We start from the raw sequence: 20,491 nt of genomic DNA on the forward strand, positions 1-20,491 counted from the left end.
TAAGCATGGAAAGCTTGCTTTCCTCCCTTTAACTACACATATGACACGGTTCCACCGCATGGTTTCTGATCAGGAGTATGGAAAACCTACCTCATGGTATCCCTATCTCATCTCATAACGTGGCCTGGAAAAGCTGCTCTGTCCTGTTCAAACAGCCAATCCACGCTGAAAGCTGAAATTTTATACAGTCTCCCAGAAGCTATCATGGTGCATCACTACTTACGGTGCCTTACAGGTTGTTTTTAAAAACTCCCCAAAAGATTTACCAAGTGCAGGGAGATGTCACTAAAGTCTTGACTGGTATTATGTTCCCAGCAGTGCTGGCCACTGGGCCTTGGCACCGACTCCTGTCAGCCATGCCAAGAGCCTGAGGGAGGGTAGCTGAAGCAGGAGGTGCCGCAACAACAAGCTCAGGCAGTGGAGGGCAAGAGGGAACTAGGACGTTTGTTTTTCTAATTTGGAGTGCATTCACTCCAGAGGAAGGGCACAGAGCCAGAGTCCACCACCACATTCCCAGGCAGAAAAGCAAGCCCTCCACTTGATGGAAATAAAAGGGCAGCTCTGAAGGGCAATTTCCAACATCCGCCTGGGATGGGCAGCTTGTGAAAAGGCCAAGCAACATCAGGCCCCCTTCCTACCGCCATTAAGATCTGGGGCCAACGTGGTGGCTTCTGACCACCCATCTCTTCCCAGTTGTTAGAAAAACAAGAACCAGGTTACAGATTGTTCATCACAATTAATCACTGAAGGATTAAAGTTGAAAGCAGTCAGTTATTCTTCCATGGTCTTCCCTAACCCAGTGGGGCATTCAGACCATTCATACCACCCACCAGAAGCCTTAGTTATAACTTAAAATTAATCACCATCAAAATCTGTTTTGTGAAGGCCTTTTCTCTCTTATATCTTATCTGTTTATTCAATATTTATTTCTATGTGCATCTGAGACCTCCATATTCCTGTTCAGCCAGTTTTTATTAACAGATGGTGAAAAGATTAAGAAGCAGCTGTGCTCCAGATGTTGGCAAATGGAGCTTATGCTACCTACTATCACTTTGTGAGCTCCACATTTCCCACTATGCCAAGAGAGCTTGAGGGACTAATTCCTGCTCACTGAAACCTTCCAGGGACACTTGGAAATCCTGTTATACATCCTCGAGTTTAAGAGATTTGTAATAAATGGGTACTGCTCTCAAAGAGCTTATATAGGTTAGTAGTAAATGATTTAAAAACCGAGATATGCTATAATCACTACTTAGTGATCCACTGATAAATACAAGATACAGAACATTTGGCTTTAAACCACAAGTTTGGATCTTCAAAATGGCTTATTGAAATTAAAGAGTTTCTATTAGGTAGGCATTCTTGGGGAGATTCCCAAATGGCGTGGACATCCTCTGGCATTAGCTTAAGGATTTTTCCTGTTTAAGGGCATAGAGGACAACTACTAACTTAAAACCTTTGTTCTTAAACAGGTTATTCTAACAGCACGGAGCCCTTTTCCCAGTAAGGGAGAATGGGTATTGCACTGAGGAAGTAGCCATCATCTGCAAATCCTTCGCTTAAAGGCTCTTCTGTTTAAGAATTCTGCTTGGTCATTCTTTGAACATAAGTCTCTAGAAACAAATTAGGGGAAAATTGGCCCCACTGTATCTCAATTGAGACAAAAGGGATTTGGATTTGTAAATGATTTCACCAGGGTCCACATTTTTGCCCCAAGTATCCCGTACGTAGGCTTAGCTACAGGCTGTGGGCCAGACCTCTCTATAATCAGACATATACTTATAAGCCTTTTCTTCGCAGCAAACACAGTGGTAGGCAATACAACCATGAACAACACAGATATAATCTCTGCTTTCTGAAGACTTCATTGGGGGTGGGAGCATGAGGAAGGTACACAACACCAAATTTGCAGATAAATATCTAATGTCATGTGATTATAAGGTCAGAAGAAAGAGTGACATGGGTAGATAGGATGGTACATGAAGGATTCACTGAGGAGGGGATACCTGAGTAGAGATGTGAATGCAGCAATCCACATGGATCTCAGGAGCCAGGGCATCGCAGGCAGAGGGCATAGTAAGTGCAAAGGCCCTACAGCATAGCATGCATGGCAACAAAAGGTAAAGAAATTATAAAGTAGTTATGGAATATAAATAAAGTTTTGCTCTCCTCTGCCCTGAACATGTTTGAAGGCAAAAGGAAACACAGCTGTAAGAAAAATTTAAACAAAATACGATAATGACAAAGAATATTCAACAAAGCATCCAATATAACTGGCATTCTTGAAATAGAAAAACTGAACAGATGGACCAAAAAAACGACATAATACAGGAGAACTTCCCTGAAAGGAAAGAAGTGAATTGGAGATTAAAAGGACATACTATATATAAGAGGAAATACAAAACCAATAGAGAGATTCTACTTACTTAAAGTATGAAGAAACAATTCGTCAGGAAGTCTATACAGGACAAAATAATTATATTCACAAAAGGGAAAAAAGTCAGACTGGCCTTAGGTTTCTACAGAGCAATAATCCAGGCCAGAAGATGATGAAGCATGGCTGCAAAGGACACAAGGACCACTCAAGAATATCACAGTCAGCTCAACTGTTGAACAATAAGGAGATATTTTCAAACTCAAAAACTCATGGAATATAGCACCTCATGAGCTGTTCTGCAAGGAGGGTGGGAGAGGAGAGGAGAGAGGGATTCAACAAAATCCAGTCAACCAGGTGATGAATGGCAAAGTTGTGTTAAAAAGTAGTACAAATGAAGTTATTTACAAAACAGAAATAGAGTCACAGATGTAGAAAACAAACTTATGGTTACCGGGGGGGATAAGGGGTGGGGGGAATAAATTGGGAGATTGGGATTGACACATACACACCACTATATATAAAACAGATAACTAATAAGGACCTACTGTATAGCACAGGGAACTCTTCTCAATACTCCGTAATGACCTATATGAAGAAAGAATTTTTAAAGGAGTGCATATACGTATATGTATAGCTGATTCACTCTGCTATACAGCAGAAACTAACACAACATTTGAAATCAACTATACTCCAATGAAAAATTTTTAAAAGAGAATGTGGGCGACCTTGCCCGCCGGTTGCTGGGGAGCGGCTGCCGAAGCCCGCGGGGTTGGGGAGCGGGCGGCGCCCAGAGGGACTTGCCGGGGACTCTTGACCATCAGGGCTCCCCGCCATGCAGCAGCTGGCTGTATTCCAGCTGGACCACCCCAGCCCGAGGGGGAGCTGCTGCCCTTTCTCTCCTCCGCGCCTTGCCCAGCGACGGCTGACCACACATCCCTGACACTGCACGTCGCCAGCAGCCCCAGGAGGAGCCATCTCCCGGCTCGGCCAGTCTGCCCCCGGGTGTGAGGGCTGGCGCCCGGACTCTGCCATCCAAGTTGGCGAGCCTGGGGCACTCGGAGGCCGCCCAGCGGCATCTGCAGCCTGAAGGCAGGATGCTCAAGGGGCAGCTTCCAAACACTGATGAAGACCTCGCCGCCCGCCCGGGGTCCCCGGCCACTGACCACCGTTGCGGACCCGAGAAGAGCCCAGTGCTCCCTCTGGACACCCCAGCGCAAGTCAGCAATGAGGACCCACAGGCCAGCGGAAGACCCTTCAGTCTGAAGCCGCCGCCGCCGCCGCCGCCACCGCCGAGGCCCAGGCTGGAGCGATCACTGTCCCTGGATGAGAAAGGCTGGAGGAAGAGGCGGTTTCAAACCAGCCGTGAGGACCTGGCCGCGAGGAATGGGGCGAGCCCCTCCGGGGGCACCCCGCAGGACGAGGCCCCCGGGACCCCGGCCCGCAGTGGCTCCCCGCCCTGCCTGAGCACCTCCCTGCAGGAGATCCCCACAACCCGCAGGGCCCCGGGCAGCGGAGGCCCCTGCTCATGGGGTAACTGTCTTTCCGGAATGATCAGCACTTCCCTGGACCTCTGCACCGGGATGGGGCCTCGACCGGGAGCATCCACCGGCTGGCCAGCCTGCTTCCCCGGCGCCCACTGCCCGCCATGGACGGCAACGCCGCCTCCGACGCCCTGCGGACAGCAAACAAGGTGGACTGGGCTCACGCGGACTGCAAGGTGCAGCTATAGGCCAGACTGTTCCGGGCCCACAGCAGCCTGGACCCCGGCCGGCCCCCAAGCCCCCTGGCCCGTGACGTCCCTTCACTGGGCCAGGTCCACCTTCAGCCTCCTGGTGCCCATCCGCACCAAGGATGTCCGCAGCAGGTAGGGCCTTGGGGGCGGGCGGCATCATGGCCTGCGTCTGTGGCCTTCGTTGGCCTTCAGAAGCCCCGTGAGAACCACAGGAAGCTTCCCCTGGAAGCGTGTGATGTGCTGCAGCCGGTCTCCCTCCACTGACGCCCATCTCCCAGGCCCTCCCCCAGCTTTTCCTTTGCGTCTCAGCCCCACAGGCACCTATGAAGCAGACAGTGGGGTACACAGGTCCCTCTGCGCACTGGGCGGCCCTGTTTTCCTTCCCGTTTCTTGCTCCGTCGGGGGCAGCTTTCATCCATGTGTGCAGGTCGGCCCTGGACTCCAGAGTGGGTCGTGGAACCCGTGTCCCCGTAGCCGCTTTGATCAGGACCAGCGTTTAGCCAGCTGTGCCCTGTGCACGCGCCGGCACTTTTCCAGGACCGAGAGCTGGACAGGGGTACGGGCCCCAGTGACAGCGGCTGGGCTGCCCCGAGGGGAGGGTCCCCGGGGCCCACCTCTGGCAGGGAGGGGCGCAGGCAGAGCCCGACTTGTGCACTTTGCTCTCAGGAGCGCCCCGGGATTTCTCAGTGCTTGGGGCTCGGTCTGCCGAGGGCTGCCCAGCAATCGCCCCACCCCCCGACCCCGCGGGCAAGGAGAGGGGTCTCGCATTTCATAGGACGCCGGGCTTCCGGGCCCCTCAGGGGACTTGAAGAATTAGTCCGTCTTGACTTCTTTATAGTTTAAAGGGGAGGCGGGCGCCGCCCTCCTGCTTAGGTCCCATCTCGCACCTCTGCCCACCTCTCCCGAGCCAGAGCCATGAGGGTTCACCAGGACCCGGGTCCCAGGAGCTTCTGAGCCCAACCCATCCACGCCCACCAGCTCTCTCCTGACCCGTCGTCTCCGGGAGCCTGGTGTCGGGCCACACTCCGGTGCCCACGCTGTGACTCGGAAGGCCGCCCTGTCCGTGCTGGGCCTGGCCACTGACCGCGGGCTCTCAGGGCTCCTGCCTCATCAGCCGGGGCTGGGCAGGTTGTTTGAAGCGCACATCGGGCCACGGCCTTGACTTGGGGGCCCCACGCCATCCACTCCCTGCCGGGACGTCCTAGGCCCCAGGGGACGCGAGGAGCTCTGTCACCACCGCCCCCCCGCCGCACCCTCCCACCCAGACCAGGCCTACACCAACCCTTCCGGACGTGGACCGGGGGAGGGGAAGAGTGAGGCGATCCCTGTTCTGGTGTCCTGGGGCGGCTGCAACAAAGCACCACAGACTGAGAGCCTTAAAACAGTTGTTACTCCGTCCCAGTTCTGAGTCCAGAATTCAGAAATCCAGGTGCGGCAGGACCGCGCTCCCTCCCGAGCCTCCAGCAAGGGTCCTTCCTGCCTCTTCCACCTGCTGGGGGCCCAGGCGTCCCTGGCTTGTGGCTCCATCTTCACGTGGCTTCTCCTCTGTGTCTGTCTCTCCTCTTCCATAAGGACAGCGGTCATTGGACTTAGGGTCACCCTCATCCAGGAGGACCTCATCTCAAGATCCTTAACTAATTACATCTGTCTGCAAAGATCCTTTTCTAAATAAGGTGACATTCGCAGATTCTGGGGGTCAGGGGGCAGATGGAAGGTAATCCTTACCCACCCCCACCCTTGGTGAGCCCAGGCAGGTGGTTCCTCGGGCCCCCAGGCTCCCTCCTGCACCCTCCATCAGCACCGGGCGTTCTTTTAGGACAAAACAGGTTCCTTTGTTAAAGTAATTCAGCATGTTTCTCATAAAGCGCGAGATCTCTTAGTGCATTTAAAGTATGATTTCACAGGGAATTCCCGTGTTGTCCAGTGGTTAGGACTTGGTGCTCTCACTGCCGTGACCCTAAGAACTAAGATCCTGCAGGCCGAGCGGCCAAACAGTATTTCACTGTTTAAATTTCATGCAATTTATGTAGACTCGCCTGTTATATAAAAATGAGAAGCACGTCTCAAGATCAGATCCCCAGCTTTGCTCTCACACAAGCAGCCGACAATGGGTTGATGGGCTCCCCACCTCCAGACTCTCCGTGTGTGTCCTAGGACACAGGTCAGCGGACTGGATAGTGACTGTTTCAATTTTGTGAGCCGTGTGGTCTCTGTGGCAGTGCTCACCTCTGCCGTGGGGGTGAAAAAGCAGCCCCAGGCCTCGCACCAACAGCGTGGCTGTGTGGCAGGAACGCTTTGTTCAGGGAGGCCGAAGTGTGAATTTCAGGGCATTTTCCCATGTCACGAAATACTATTTTTTCCCAACCATTTAAAAGCACAGGGGACTTCCCTGGTGGTCCAGTGGGTGAGACTCCATGCTCCCAATGCAGGGGGCCCGGGTTTGATCCCTGGTCGGGGAACTATGTCCCACATGCCGCAACTAAGAAGTCCGAATGCCACAACTAAAAGATCCTACGTGCTGCAGTGAAGATCCCACGTGCCGCAACTAAGACCCGGTGCAGCCAAAATAAATAAATATTTAAAAATTAAAAAAATAAAATAAGAGAATGTGTATGTATGTATGTGTATATATATATATGTATATGTATGTATAACTGAATCACTTTGCTGTACAGCAGAAATTAACACATTGTAAATCAACTATACTTCAATACAATAATTTTTTTTAAAAAGTAGGGCAGCTTTACTCATATATAAATCATATGTCATACAAGCCACTCATTTAAAGTGTACTATTCAATGGTTTCTGGGATATTCAGGGACATAACTAAGATTAATTAAAATAAAATTAAGAGAAGTGGTAGTGGGAAAAAAAACGAGTGCACAGAATTCATTAAAATTTCTTAAATGTAAGACCAAAAAAATGGGAAACTAAAGTTACAGAGAAATTTATAATAAATTTTAACAATAAAAGCTAAAAAAATTGGAAGGAAGGGGAGAGGAGATGGGAGGAAGTATATTCTCTAAATTTGAAATGTGAGACTAAAAAAAAACAAATTTGTCATCTCCTAATGTCTTTCACATTTTTTAAAATAAATTTATTTTTGGCTTCGTTGGGTCTTTGTTGCTGCACGTGGGCGGTGAGCGGGGGCTACTCTTTGCTGCGGGTGCACGGACTTCCCATTGCAGTGGCTTCTTCTGTTGCAGAGCACGGGCTCTAGGCATGCGGGCTTTAGTAGTTGTGGCTTGCAGGCTCAGTAGTTGTGGCTTGCATGCTCTAGAGCGTAGGCTCAGTAGTTGTGGCGCACAGGCTTGGTTGCTCCGCGGCATGTGGGATCTTCCCAGACCAGGGCTCGAACCCGTGTCCCCTGCATTGGTAGGCGGATTCTTAACCACTGTGCCACCAGGTAAGTCCCATCTTTCATCTTCTTAAGGGGCTCCCATAGGAATTAACATCCCTGGTGATGAAGAAAGTTTTATCTGAAACTCAGTGATAATTCCTTAGGGTTCACTTTAGCTTTTGCTATATTAAATTTGAGTAAAATTAATTGCCTTTTTTAAAGAATGTAAAGGATGATATCATTCTTACAGATTTTTATCTGCATATGTGCATGGAGAGGTATCTACAATGATTGTTTGCAATTATTAACCCTGGTTATTTCTGGCTAGTAGGATTTTAGGCAATTTGTTGCCTTTCTTTGCATTTTTCCATATGGCCTGAGTGTTTTATAGTGATCATGTATAATTTCTATAAAAACAGTATAAAAAAGGTGAAGTTAAATCGTCTGTGGGAATTCCCTGGCAGTCCAGTGGTTAGGACTTGGCACTTTCACTGCCGAGGGCCTGGGTTCAATCCCTGGTTGGGGAACTAAGATCCCGCAAGCCGCACAGTGCAGCCCCAAAATAAAATAAATTGTCGGCATTTTTCCACATCACCTTCTACTTTTAACCCTAATCGACTTGTTCTTCTTTCCAAAATCAGAGTTTTCGTATTAGTAATAGGAAAATCAAGAGAGTTTTATTTTACATTTACTAGGTAAGGTTTAATGGAAGATGACTGATTTTATTTACTTAGGCTTTACGTAAGCCAAGTGTACTTAGTGAGGGGTAAAAATGATGATCCTTATTTATTAGAATGACAATATTTTTGTTAAGTTTCTCAACAGTTTATTATTGAAATGTTAAGTTCTAACATCTATATCAGTGTCTATGTATATATTTACATTAATAATAATTAGCAATTAAATTTTCTTTACACTGAAAATAAGAACACACATCTAACACCTGACCACCTACTGTGTTCCAGAACTCCACTACAAGTTTTACATTTGTTAGCCAATCCTTGCAAACCTATGACATACATACTCCTATTTTACAGATGAGAAAAAAAGAAACCAGGAAAGGTAAATTTGCTTGCTCAAGACTACAAGCTAATAAGGCCTGACTCCTAAGTCCATGCTTTTTCCACCACATAACTGTTTTCTTAGTATGGAACTTTGTGCATAGTAAGTGTACAATAATTGTTTTACTATTAAACCAGCAAAGTATACCTCATAAGCTTTGGATGTAGTTTTGCAATGAATTGTCTTAGTTCATCCAAGTCCCAAGATACCTGCTTCCTAAATTAGGGAAGGAGCCTCTCCTAACATCTAAAATTAGTTTCATCCTGTGCCTTACTTTACAGACTTCTAAGTAAGCAGCATTAGCAAATGAGCTAAGTGCATCTGAAAGTGTACGACACGACAGGCCCAACTACAGGGAAACCATGCTTTAATACCTAAAGTATGTCTGAATTTAAAATTTTTTTAAAATTTAGTTAACTTTTAAATGTTAGTTGAAAGGAAAGTTAAAATATAAATTATTCACTCTTTCAAACTCAGTTTTAAATTTTATTTTTAACTTCCTTCCACCTCATTTATAATATTAACTTTGACACTTAACTCCCTGTTTTTGAATTTCAAGAAGTGTTTAACTTTTGGCCCCATCCACTTTTCCAGCCTCATCTGCTCATACTTTCAGCTCTAGGATTATCCAACTACTTGTGGTTTCCAGAACACACCTTGTTGTTTCATGCCTCTATACCTTTTTTTTTTTAATTAATTTTTATTGGAGTATAGTTGATTTACAATGTGTTAGTTTCTGCTGTACAGCAAAGTGAATCAGTTATACATAGACATATATCCACTCTTTTTTAGATTCTTTTCTCATGCCTCTGTACCTTTCGTACATGATGTTCCCTCCATCTAGAATGTGCTTTATTCCCCTTTCCCAAATTTTGCTCTTGGTGTCACCTTCTCCCAGGAACCTTCCTAATAGCTGCCTCCCTCGCCCCCAAGAGAGGGCCAGTCACTTTCTCCTCTGTGCTACCTCTCCCCTCTCACCCCCTTCACTGGTGCTCCCAAGATCCTACACTATGATTGTTTAATGCAGCGTTTGCTCCTCCTGGGCTATGAGGTCGGGAAGTGTGCTACTCCCTCTTCCGATGGATCGATGGGATACACAAATCATGTATACTCAATTTGTTTTTTGAGCTCTGAACCAAGTTTTTCTAGGATGTGTTCAAATACCTGTATACATATGGTTCCCATATGGCCCTTAGTGCTCGCATGTTAAAATCTAGTCACTGCCTGAAAACACAAACCGAATTAAACAAAGTCAGGATTGTCTACTATATTAAGATTGTTCCTGATCCTGGGGTAGCAGTCAGATCAATCAGAAGAAACCCACCAGAAATGGACACAGGGACAGGGTCTCAGGAGAGAATCCAACAAAATTAAGAAGAAGAGATCCAGAGTTTTACCATGTTTTTCAGTCACATACTCTGAGCTCATTCAGACACCAAGGACACTGAACAAAGGAAGAGTCATGGAATAAAAACCAAGTTCTCTGAACTTATGGTTACTGGGGGGAAGGGTTCTGGAGGTGGGGGTATTTAGGGAGTTTGGGATTGACATGTACACACTGCTATATTTTATTTTATTTTATTTTTTACATCTTTATTGGAATATAATTGCTTTACAATGGTGTGTTAGTTTCTCCTTTTAACAAAGTGAATCAGTTATACATATACATATGTTCCCATACCTCTTTCCTCTTGCGTCTCCCTCCCTCCCACCCTCCCTATCCCACCCCTCTAGGTGGTCACAATCCACCTAGCTGATCTCCCTGTGCTATGTGGCTACTTCCCACTAGCTATCTACCTTACATTTGGTAGTGTATATATGTTTATGCCACTCTCTCGCTTTGTCACAGCTCACCCTTCCCCTTCCCCATATCCTCAAGTCCATTCTCTAGTAGGTCTGTGTCTTTATTCCTGTCTTACCCCTAGGTTCTTCATGACATTTTTTTCCTTAAATTCCATATATATGTGTTAGCATACAGTATTTGTCTTTCTCTTTCTGACTTACTTCACTCTGTAGGACAGACTCTAGGTCTATCCACCTCATTACAAATAGCTCAATTTCGTTTCTTTCTATGAGTAATATTCCATTGTATATATGTGCCACATCTTCTTTATCCATTCATCTGATGATGGACACTTAGGTTGCTTCCATCTCCTGGCTATTGTAAATAGAGCTGCAGTGAACATTTTGGTACATGGCTCTTTCTGAATTATGCTTTTCTCAGGGTATATGCCCAGTAGTGGGATTGCTGGGTCATATGGTAGTTCTATTTGTAGTTTTTTAAGGAACCTCCATACTGTTCTCCATAGTAGCTGTACCAATTCACATTCCCACCAGCAGTGCAAGAGTGTTCCCTTTTCTCCACACCCTCTCCAGCATTTATTGTTTCTAGATTTTTTGATGATGGCCATTCTGACTGGTAGGAGATGATATCTCATTGTAGTTTTGATTTGCATTTCTCTAATGATTAATGATGTTGAGCATTCTTTCATGTGTTTGTTGGCAGTCTGTATATCTTCTTTGGAGAAATGTCTATTTAGGTCTTCTGCCCATTTTTGGATTGGGTTGTTTGTTTTTTTGTTATTGAACTGCATGAGCTGCTTATAAATTTTGGAGGTTAATCCTTTGTCAGTTGCTTCATTTGCAAATATTTTCTCCCATTCTGGGGTTGTCTTTTCGTCTTGTTTATGGTTTCCTTTGCTGTGCAAAAGCTTTGAAGTTTCATTAGGTCCCATTTGTGTATTTTTGTTTTTATTTCTATTTCTCTAGGAGGTGGGTCAAAAAAGATCTTGCTGTGATTTATGTCATAGAGTGTTCTGCCTAAGTTTTCCTCTAAGAGTTTGATAGTTTCTGGCCTTATATTTAGGTCTTTAATCCATTTTGAGCTTATTTTTGTGTATGGTGTTAGAGAGTGTTCTAATCTCATACTTTTACATGTACCTGTCCAATTTTCCCAGCACCATTTATTGAAGAGGCTGTCCTTTCTCCACTGTACATTCTTGCCTCCTTTATCAAAGATAAGGTGACCATATGTCCGTGGGTTTATCTCTGGGCTTTCTATCCTGTTCCATTGATCTATCTTTCTGTTTTTGTGCCAGTACCATACTGTCTTGATTACTGTAGCTTTGTAGTATAGTCTGAAGTTAGGGAGCCTGATTCTTCCAGCTCCGTTTTTCGTTCTCAAGATTGCTTTGGCTATTCGGGGTCTTTTGTGTTTCCATACAAATTGTGAAATTTTTTGTTCTAGTTCTGTGAAAAATGCCAGTGGTAGTTTGATAAGGATTGCATTGAATCTGTAGATTGCTTTGGGTAGTAGAGTCATTTTCACAATGTTGATTCTTCCAATCCAAGAACATGGTATATCTCTCCATCTATTTGTATCAGCTTTAATTTCTTTCATCAGTGTCTTATCGTTTTCTGCATACAGGTCTTTTGTCTCCTTAGGTAGGTTTATTCCTAGATATTTTATTCTTTGTGTTGCAATGGTAAATGGGAGTGTTTTCTTGATTTCACTTTCAGATTTTTCATCCTTAGTGTATAGGAATGCCAGAGATTTCTGTGCATTAATTTTGTATCCTGCTACTTTACCAAATTCATTGATTAGCTCTAGTAGTTTTCTGGTAGCATCTTTAGGATTCTCTATGTATAGTATCATGTCATCTGCAAACAGTGACAGCTTTACTTCTTCTTTTCCGATATGGATTCCTTTTATTTCCTTTTCTTCTCTGATTGCTGTGGCTACACACTGCTATATTTTAAATGGATAACCAACAAGAACCTACTGTACAGCACAAGGAACTCTGCTCAATATCATGTAATAACCTAAATGGGAAAAGAATTTGAAAAAGAATAGATACATCTATATGTATAACTGAATCACTCTGCTGTACACCTGAAACTAACATATTGTTAATCAACTATACTCCAATATACAATAAAAAGTCTAAAAAAAAAAGTTCTTATACTGTGATTTAAACCAAAGATGACCCTCACAAAGACTTAACATTCTGTTAAATTCTGTTAAATTTCTCAGCAGTTTATTATTGAAATGCTAAGTTCTAATATCTGTATTGGTGTCTGTACATATACATATCTTTTTCATTTTCATATTCATTCCTATACATATGAGCGCGTCAAGAAGGATGAGCCTGGTGAGGCACCAAAGATTACAATTGTTCAGTCCATGCTTAGCAGGCATGAACACTGCCACTGTACCCAATAAATTTCCATCAAGTCTATGACGCTCCATTCTTTAGCAGTCACTCCAATTGCTTCAAACCTTCTGTCCAAGGTATGACAGTATACATATTGCCTTAACGGTGATCGAAGATACAAATGTTATCTGACAATATTTTTCAGGACTAAACATCTGAAGGTACTCTTACTGTATAACAGAGAACTAAATTAAATACCCTGTGATAAACCATAATGGAAAAGAATATAAAAAAAAGAATGTCTATATGTGTATAACTGAGTCACGTTACTGTACAGCTGAGATTGTAAATCAACTATACTTCAATAAAAAAAAACACATCTGAAGGTAAATGAGTAAAATAATCTATCACCCTCTTAAATGCACACACGCACACGCACGCGCACACACACACACACACACACACGAGAAGAAAGCCTGATTCTTTTTTTCCAAAGAGAATATCTTCAGTGACCTTCCAAACAAACCTATTATACATTTTATTTTTGAAACATACCCTACATTCACAAGGGCAACAGAAAAAAATTGCCCTTGGCATTTCTTAAAAGATGTGATTCAGAAGACACGGGATTGTCAGCTTTTTTTTCTGTAGGCATATGTTGCCCAGTGGGATGTAAAACCATTCAGAGGTCTGATTCAGAAAGAAAAATATGAAGGGGATAAGGTCAGAGCAGTTATGTACAGTTCAGTATGGTAAAACACATTTGCAAAATCAGGACAAGATACTGTAGCTCCACCATCTGTAGTCTGGTTTCCCAGCATCCACCTTTTACTTGGATACCAAGGGCTCTGAATGAGCATGTATCCCGGAATATCTTAGGTCTGAAATCATTCACCTCTCAGGGAAAACAAACACATACAAACACGGCACACCCTGAAGTGGCTCTGACTTGTGCTAAAAATAAATAAATAAATCCCAGAATTACCCACAGAAGGCACCAGGTAGTGCTCAGAATGAATCAAATGGAATATACAACCATGGACTGAATGATGACTCTCCTTGTAAAGTTATCTTTATCTCCAATGAAAAGGCTTAAATTATATTCCACTTATAATTCCAAAACTTAAGATTGCTTTCTGTCAAACCAAACTTTGACAACAAATTTAAATATTTAGATGACACCTAAAGTCACCTGGCAGACAATTCTGTTACATCTTGAGATAAATTGGGACTGAGCCTGAGAACTTGCAGGTTACTGTTTAAATGCACAGGTTTCGGCAACCAAGTTTAGAAACAAAAGAAAAATCTACTACCTAATACATCTCCCTACGGGCCCCATCTCACTGCCAGCTGCTTTTTAAAAAGTGAAGAATTTGTATTTGAGCTGGTTATTTATAAGAGCTGGTTATTGTTCCCTAGTTACTTCACCTTAAGATCACCTAGTAAGCAGTAAACACCCTCTTTAAAAAACAAAAAAACCCCAAAACCATCACAGCAAAATTAGAAGGCTTGTGCATGACATTCCTCTGGTTGAATATTTGTCTTAAAAATTAAAATTATTTTCAGAAAACCGCTGTCACACATTAAACGTCTAAAGAAATTAAAGAAAGAAAAAAAGAGGGGAAAAACCACACTTATATACACATATTAACACATAAAGGAGTGTTTCTTATCCAACTAAAAAGCACACTGTGAAGGCAAGGCGGTGCTGAACTGTTTTTAGCAAGGACATAGCTGACCAAACCACAGAGCACTCACCAAGCACATCCACCGCCACCCCTGGCGTCCCCTTGGTTTGCATCCATGCTACGTGTTTCCACCCACCATTTGCAGGATGCCTGTTTACAGCCATATGGACCAAGACGATGAGTCATCTATCATCCAGAATTCTTTTCTTGACCTTTCCACATGCAATCACCTTTAGCACGCTCCATAGGCACGTCCTCCGCAGAACACGTGCCCTGGAACATAAGGAGTTTCAAACTGAACACAGAACTTAGCATTCTTGATGGTCCTCACTTTGCCAAATGGATTTATTCCAGAGCTTTAAAGAAAAATCATAACCGAAACCATGACCAGATGTGTTTAGAAAGATACAAACTAAATCAGTTAGGAGACTGACGTCCTTTACTAAAAACAGGCCTATGAGGTAAAAGAACTTCAGTTACTCACCGAGAGGAAGTCATAGCAAAACAAAGCAGTGAAAAGATACATAAAACATTTCACAACTGAAGCTGACTTTTCCAACTTCACGTGGCTGAATATTTTTTAAACTATTTTTGAACTTAACACTTCATGTAGTAACCTAAAAACAAAAATTCATGACCTGGACCTTATGTACAACAAATCACAAAATCTCATATAGCACTTACTATATGGCAAATATAAGCACTTTCCGGACATTCACTTACTTCATCCTTTTTGTAATCTCTGTTTTCCATGAGGAAAACAACGCAGAGACCTATGGGTAACTTGCCCAAGGGCACTGACAATGGCAGAGCTGGGATTCAAAGGGGGTAGTCTGGTTCTAACTGGGATCAGTGGTTATTATACTAACCACCTTCCCAAAGGAGTTTAACATAGATGATCCTTTTTTAAAACAGTTAAGTTTACTTAAAACTACACAAGTTTATTTTATAAGGTGAGAAGCCTTACAATTAAAGAATTTAAACTAGAGAAATTACTGTTAGGTGGTGGCAGAGCTAAAGTTTATCAGTCCCGGCAAACACCCACATAAGAAGAAGTAGTGGGAGCCTAACTTTTTTGAGTTAAATATTCAGTCTGGAGAAATTACCATAGCTGGAGAAGTGTAGGGAAGGTGATGACAGCCAAGAAACTCCAAAAGCTGGGAAGGCGATCAAAGAAAACCCCAGGGCTACAGTGCCTAACATCAGTCACACTCCTGTCAATTCTTCCTCCTCAATGCAGTCTTTCAGGAATGGTGCCTCCTCGCCATCTCACTGCTGGTGCTTAAATTCAGGCCTTCAGCATCTCTTGGCCCAATTGTGCCAACAATCTCTTACTCAGCTTCTAGTCACCACCTCCTCCCCTACCCCAGCATCTAATAGCTCTGCTGCTAACAGAATAGTCTTTCTGAAACACAAATACATCCGATTATGTTATTCCCCTTTTTAACTCTTCGGTGGTCCCTATAGCCAAAAATTTCCAGTTCCACCATCTCTGCATAGAATCAAAGTCCATCACCCCAGGATTTCCCCTGTCTCTCTGTTTGCAGGCCCAGGAAAACACTAGGCTAAGTCATTCCTCTCTTACCCAGTTCACATTGCGCCTCTGCTGAAAAAATCCTTCTTCCCAACCCCCATTAGTCGACCTGCAGGACATGTCTCTAGTCATCTCTTTTTCCATAAAGTTGTTCCACTCCTGCCTCCCACCAATAGAACCGACAACTTTCTCCTTTGTGTCTTCAGTGTACCACATGTATATGATTTTATTATACTGTCAATTTTTTACACACCTGACTCCCCTACTGTAATATAAGTCCCATAAGAATACAGAAAGTGTCTTGTCATTTTATCAACAGCACCTGATAGTGCCTAACACACAGTAGGAGCTTTATTCATTACTGCCTGATAAACACATGCCTTCCACGGGCCATTATAGCCTTTCTCTTGACAAAAGTTTTCAGTTCAGTCTCAGTCCCATGAGAACATAGGTCCTGATTTTTTTTAATGGAAGGCATTCTAGAAAGATATGATCTACTCTATAGTCAACTTTTCAGAACACCTCCAAAGTGAAGAATAAATGTTGAATAGTATAGTTCACAAAGAATGGACCATAGAACAAATCCCAGAGGTTATAGGTAGGGTAGGAGATTCCATGGTCATATACATTCAGAACGCCTTGTGACATTTCCTTCTATGAAGAGTTAAATCACATTATCATATTAAAGGTTCATTAAAGTCCTAAGAAATTGGTTAACTTTGGACTTACTAACTTTGGATAGGCAAGTGAACCTTCCTTTGCTTCTGTTTTCTCATCAATAAATGGAAATAACAGTCTCTACCTTGATATTGTAGGAATTGAATGAGATAATAAATATCAAATGTTCAGAACAATACCTGGCATACAGTAAGTGCTCAGTAAATTCAAGCAACATTTAACATTTAAATTGACATTTTCTTTCTTTTTTTTTTTTTTTTTGGCGGTACGCGGGCCTCTCACTCTTGTGGCCTCTCCCGTTGCAGAGCACAGGCTCCGGACGCGCAGGCTCAGCAGCCATGGCTCACGGGCCCAGCCGCCCCGCGGCATATGGGATCTTCCCGGACCGGGGCACGAACCCGTGTCCCCTGCATCGGCAGGCAGACTCTCAACCACTGCGCCACCAGGGAAGCCCTAAATTGACATTTTCTAAACACATTTAACTACAAAGTCTGTTTTTTGTCTAGCCATTACTAACACTGCACACTATACACTTTGAGAAACACCAATATAGAATAAATACTCTACCACAAGTTGGTCATTATGGAGATTTACGGCTCCAGACGTTAGGAGAAATATAGGCAATCTGATAGTTAAAATGTAGGACAATTCACTCTGGCTTCTCTGTGGCTGGCAAACATCAAAGTTTCAGCTGTTGCAACTTGCTGAGATAGGAAAAAGTGCATTGTGTGAACTGAAGGAAAACTACTCTGCAATGGAAAGAAGTTTCTTATATATAAATCTCACTACCCTTTCTGTACCTAGAAAGCAGTATATTCATCAAGTTCTTATTTTCATTGCCAAGGAATCCTGCTATTAAAGAGTAAGACAAATAATCCAACCAGTCCATTTTTTCCCTTTAATAAATGAAAAGATTTATACCGGTAACACTTAAAAGTAGATGATTCTTAATTCCAGCTTCCTCGAGTACAAAACTGTGCAGTATTGTGTGTGTGAGCATCTGTATGCATCTTCCTGGGTTAAGTACCATAGGAGTGACTGAGTTTTTTTTAACCATTTTTATAAAATTGAAGTATAGTTAATTTACAATGTTGTGTTAGTTTCAAGTATACAGCAAAGTGATTCAGTTATATGTATAATTGAATATATATACTTTTTCATATTCTTTTCCATTATAGGTTAATACAAGATATTGAATATAGTTCTCTGTGCTATACAGTAGGTCCACGTTGTTTACGTATTTTACATATAGTAGTGCATATATGTTAATCCCAAACTCCTAATTTATCTCCTCCCCACTGCTATCCCCTTTGGTAACCATAAGTTTGTTTTCTGTGTCTGTGGGTCTATTTCTGTTTTGTAAGTAAGTTGATTTTGTATCATCTTTTTAGTCCTACATATAAGTGGTATCACATGATATTTGTCTGAGTTTTTTTAAAAAAATCAGGCCTATGTATCATTTAAATATTAAAAATCAAACAATAGGAATGGGTATATACAGTGAAAGGTAAATCTCTCTCCCAACCCTAATCTTTACCCAGAGCCAACCACTAGTATCAGTTTTTTATAACCTTCCAAAGACAGCTTATGTATGTGTTTGTAAGTATATATAGTAATATTATACTGTCACTCCATTTTTATGGAGATAATAGTATATGATATTAACTACACTGCAACTAGCTTTTTTCACTCAGCAGTTTACCTTAGAGCTCTATCCATATCAACACAGAGGTACAGATTATTTGGTTAATGGACATACCAAAATTTAAGGCAACCCTATGATAGATAGATAGGTTGTTACCAGTGTCTTGCTATTTACAAATAACACTGAAAACAAGCATCCTTTAACATACATCTTTAGGCAAGAAATCAAGCAGGGAATTGCTGAATCAAAAAATATAAAGACTGCTAAACTGCCCTCCAAAGGTTGCCCACTTTATCCTCTCAAGAATACTTACTTCCTATACTCTTATGGTTTTCAGATTTTCTATCTTTTTTAATCTGACAGGTAAAAAATGATAACTAATGCTTTTAATTTATGTGGCCTATTTTGAATGAAAGAACCTCTGATTTAAGATGAGTCATACTTATGACAACTTAGTCATGGAAACAAAGGCACGATCAAAACTGGAACAATAACAGGAATTCAGTGAAGGTTTGCTTCAAGCTGACGGCTCTAGGGATGGTGGTCTGCAGACAGAGGAATTAAAAGGTTTCACCACGTGAGGTTTCTATCACGTTGCCAAACTGGAGTATGTCTAAGTAGATGACTGAACGTTTAGGGGAAAAGGGCATTTTGCAACCTGTAAGAAATACGGGAGTGTGCAAGGAGACAATGACCCACTATTGGCAGAGGTCCAGCGGACCCACACGTTCAACTCACCATCCAGTAGCCAGTGCTGGCCGCGCCTGTTCTCCAGCTCTGACAGCATGAGGCGTGTGATCACGTGATCTGGAACCAAAAGACTTTTCTCTATGTACTGCTTTGCCATATCACCAACTTCTATTAAAGACAGGAAAAAGACACTCTCAAAAAAGAAGCTTCAAAAAAAAAAAAACTTACAAACTCTTTTCTGACAGTTTTGCCTTCTTTCTCATTCCTCCCTGATGGCACGGGGAAGCTGAGAGGCACAACCACTCCTTAGAGACCAAAGGAAAAATTTTCCACTGCTCTTCTAGAAAGAATGCTGGATGACACAAACATCAACCGGTTTATTTCTTTTCATGAGCCTCAGGATAAGCAGATGGCACCTTGCTGACGCAGTTGTAGAAGCAACGCAGTGTTATTAGTGGAATGCCAAGTTCATAAAAAGATGTGAATTTTAAAATTTTTTTCAAAGAAAAAAATGCTCATATCATAATTTAAAATAACAATTTCTTATATGTGGAAATTGTAAGTTGGGTTCAGGAGAACAAATTAGCAGTTTAAATCTGCTAAATTTCTAGGAACTGAATTTCTTTTTTTAACCAAGATGAAGTCCTCTGCTCTCCAGGGATCTGATAATGAACCATTAAGAAACACATTCTTGACAGGCCAATTAAGTTCTTATAAAAACATATAGCAGAATTATATTACTAGGTAAAAAAGTTCAAGAATCATTTAGCCTCCACCTTCACCTAGAATTTAAGGCAGAGCCCTTCCTTCCCCAGACTGAGACTATACTCCCAACTCTGACTTCAACACTGAAACGTGGGCAGTGAAGAGTTCCCATCACTGGACAAGGATCTCAAAATTAGGCCCAATGATGTGGATTCAGTAACGTGCAAGAAACAGAACATATATGTGGCTAAACATGAATGTGAACAAAACACATTCATTCAACAAGGATTTGTTGACTGCATACGATTTAACAGGTAATATTCGACAAATGTAACAGTGACTAAAAGTTGCAGTTACTGATCTCTAAGCAGTATTACTTTCCTTAAGCGCAACAGTAACAATCTTAACCGAGAGTACATATTATCCCAGGCACTTATACGTGTTATTTCATTGATTCCTAAGATCCTCAACTTTAGACAGGAGGTAATACCCATATTTTTTAATGACAGCTTTACTGAGATATAATTCACACACCACAACATTCACCATCTTAAAGTGTACAATTCAGTGGTTTTTTAATGCTTCCTCAGCGTTGTGTAACCATCACCACTACCGAATTTCAGAACATTTATATGACCCCAGAAAGAAACCTTGTACCTATTAGCAGTCATTCCCCATTTCCTCCTCCCTCTAGGCCCTGGCTTCTACTAATCCACTTTTTGTCTATAGATTTGCCTACTCTGCACATTTCACATAAATGGAAGCACACTATGTGGTTTTTTGTGTCTGGTTCCTTTACTTAGCATAATGTTTTCAAGATGCATCCATGTTGTACCACCTACAGTACTTCATTCATTTTCATGGCTTAATATTATGATTCCATTG

General features: G+C 42.5%; 1 protein-coding gene across 1 annotated transcript in view; it reads right to left on the reverse strand.

Annotated features, from left to right (window-relative positions):
- AK4 (adenylate kinase 4) overlaps positions 1-20,491 on the reverse strand; it is a gene marked incomplete at its 3' end in the record, with an annotated part of 71,978 nt that overhangs the window by 17,770 nt on the left and 33,717 nt on the right. Inside the window, exon 3 of the mRNA XM_082668924.1 lies at positions 18,950-19,069. Within this exon, the coding sequence (XP_082525050.1) occupies positions 18,950-19,069 (120 nt within the window). The remainder of the gene's footprint in view (positions 1-18,949; positions 19,070-20,491) is intronic.

Source organism: Grampus griseus, assembly GCF_964374135.1.
Source record: "Grampus griseus genome assembly, chromosome: 1".
In the NCBI taxonomy this organism is placed as follows: Eukaryota; Metazoa; Chordata; class Mammalia; order Artiodactyla; family Delphinidae; genus Grampus; species Grampus griseus.